The sequence below is a fragment of the Odontomachus brunneus genome, unplaced genomic scaffold (assembly GCF_010583005.1).
Source record: "Odontomachus brunneus isolate Ranch 3 - 2012 unplaced genomic scaffold, Obru_v1 Obru_scaffold_219, whole genome shotgun sequence".
Lineage (NCBI taxonomy): Eukaryota > Metazoa > Arthropoda > Insecta > Hymenoptera > Formicidae > Odontomachus > Odontomachus brunneus.
Window position 1 is genome coordinate 188,073 of NW_022639669.1, and position 2,347 is coordinate 190,419.

The 2,347-nt window shown below is 38.0% G+C and overlaps 2 protein-coding genes across 4 annotated transcripts in view; both read left to right on the forward strand.

Annotated features, from left to right (window-relative positions):
- The window catches only part of LOC116852364 (disintegrin and metalloproteinase domain-containing protein 10), a gene marked incomplete at its 5' end in the record, with an annotated part of 339,156 nt that overhangs the window by 66,199 nt on the left and 270,610 nt on the right, over nt 1-2,347 (forward strand). The gene's annotated exons all lie outside the window — the stretch shown is intronic.
- On the forward strand, nt 305-1,893 carry LOC116852367. Of its 3 annotated transcripts, none has more exons than XM_032832646.1 (3): nt 305-1,054; nt 1,137-1,290; nt 1,363-1,893. In XM_032832646.1, the coding sequence occupies exons 1-3, from the start codon at nt 665-667 to the stop codon at nt 1,629-1,631; spliced, it is 813 nt and encodes a 270-aa protein (XP_032688537.1). In that variant the 5' UTR covers nt 305-664; the 3' UTR covers nt 1,632-1,893. The 3 variants fall into 3 exon arrangements, with proteins under 3 accessions (XP_032688537.1, XP_032688539.1, XP_032688536.1); XM_032832648.1 differs by having other exon boundaries at nt 1,387-1,893; XM_032832645.1 differs by having other exon boundaries at nt 1,137-1,893.

The following is a 2,347-nucleotide window of genomic DNA, read 5'->3' on the forward strand; positions in this document are numbered from 1 at the left end:
CGGTCGCTAAGGAGCGGTTGTCTACAACAGCTGAGAGTAGAGAGTGAGAGATTGTAAAAGATAGATGTGTTTCTCTGATGAGAATCTTATTCTTTCTGGTTTCACAGTTTGTCATTAAATTATATCTCTGTTTCTACAACGTGTTTATTCATTTCCTCGAGTTCGCGGAAACAGTCGCGAGTGTAACAAGGTAAATATTGATAAAAACGGACCACCTTCCGAGGACAATGATTTTCACATATGTTGTCAAGGTCATCATTTTGAGTAACATCCAAAAGGTTTTAGGCGTTGCTCGTTGTTTATTAAAAAGTTATTAAGAAAAAATGTTGCATAAAATTAATATAATTTTTAGACACCGTGTATACAAAAACATCGAATTTCTAAACTAAGAAGATGCTTGCTACACACACACGCACACGTGTGTGTGTGTTTGTGTGTATTCAATTTTGTATATTGCGTAGTGTGTACACACGTTGATGCCGTTGATATGTATCAAACTAAAGTGTTTATAAACAGAAATATCACGCATCGGACATATGAATACATTACATAGATATTTGTGGAATATATAAAGCAATGCTAAACGTTAAATTCGGTATCCTCTATTAGTCGGTTCTCAGTCGCGAATAATATCAGTTGTAGAACGTGCTAGAATATTCGCGAAATGTTACTGCATGAATTTCTATATCTTACGCACAACGAACAGGAGCTCTTAGAATACTTGCGTAATAAAGCGGTTATTCAACGAGACACAACATGTCCGCGGTGCAACAACATCATAAATACCACGAGTGATTCAGATTCCTTAATACTCCACTGTACCAATAAATATTACAAGCAAGTACGCGGACGGAAAAGGCAGCGAAAAGTGTGTAATTTTAAAATAAGTATTTTACATAATACTTGGTTCGCTAAGGGACATCTCGGTTTGGCAAAAACGTGCCGATTTATTGCTTATTTTTTACACATACGTCCTCCAAGACAATTCTTCCTTATGGAAGAATTGCAGATTTGCGACAGGACTGTAGTTGATTGGACAAACTTTTGTCGCGAGGTAAATATTGACGTCACATTGAATAATATGCGCTGGTAATTGTTTATATTAAAGGAGCTTTCGGTTTTTTTTGTACTGACAGCTGTTACAACAATGGATTACGAATGGACAAAAACAGATAGGTGGTCCTGGAGTTACTGTAGAAATTGACGAAGCAAAAATCGGGAAAAGGAAATACAACAAAGGTCGTATAGTTAAAGGCCAGTGGGTTTTCGGTGGGATAGATCGAGAGAGCGGTAAAATGTTTATCATTCCTGTGCCCGATCGATCAGCAACAACTCTTATACCTATAATAAATCAATATATAGCGCCGGGTTCTACAATTTATTCAGACAGTTGGAAGGCATACAGTGGACTACAAAATGCAAACTACTCTCATTATACAGTAAACCACAAACAGAACTTCATTGATCCTGCTACAGGCGCTCATACGCAAAATATAGAGAGGTTATGGCGTGATATGCGAGCAGCAATACCACGATATGGAACACGCACTTATCATTACAACGGATACCTCGCGGAATTTATTTTCAAAAAGCAATCAAATTTTGGTGACCGCATTGACTCTTTTTTTTAAATAATGAGTAAAATATATCCAATAAAATAATATATATCGACGTATATGTACACGTGTACTGTTTACCATATTTCCATATACAGTGTGCAAAAATTACGTTCCATTTATAAAAAAAATGGTAAAAGTCCAGATTAGGGGACACCTCGCCGATGACCTTGACCTTTACATATCTAATAGAGGTCATCCTCCTGAGTAACATTTAAAAAGTTTTAGGTGGCGGTCACTCTTCATTAAAAAGTTATGGACAAAAGAAGTTCCAAAAATGCGGTATAGATTCATCGACGAAAATATGGAAGCTGTATGTTATATTCAATTACATACGCACGCACGCACACATACACACATACACACACACACACACATTACTTGGCCGCCTGTGCCGCTCGCCCGCCCGACAGGGCGGGCGCGCGGTGGGTGCGTATTAGGAATGGGCGATATTGTATCGATATTCGTAATGTCGGTAGAAGCCAATGGCATACGATGTTTGTTTTCGTGCTGGATGCAAATACTCTATTCTGATTGGTGCATTTCCATCCATTTTCAGAAACGCACCAATCAGAATAGAGTATTTCCATCCAGCACGAAAACAAGCACCGTGTGCCACTGGCTTCTGTCGATATTGTATCGATATTGTATCGAATATTGATACAATATCGCCAATCCCTAGTGTGTATTATATGTACATGATGTTATTATATGTACATATGCACCCACCG

Coding starts and splice junctions, on each gene's coding strand:
- LOC116852367 (XM_032832645.1), top strand. CDS start 665: ATGTTACTGCATGAATTTCTATATCTTACGCACAACGAACAGGAGCTC. Junction 1,055..1,136: donor GGACAAACTTTTGTCGCGAG/GTAAATATTGAC, acceptor TTGTACTGACAG/CTGTTACAACAATGGATTAC.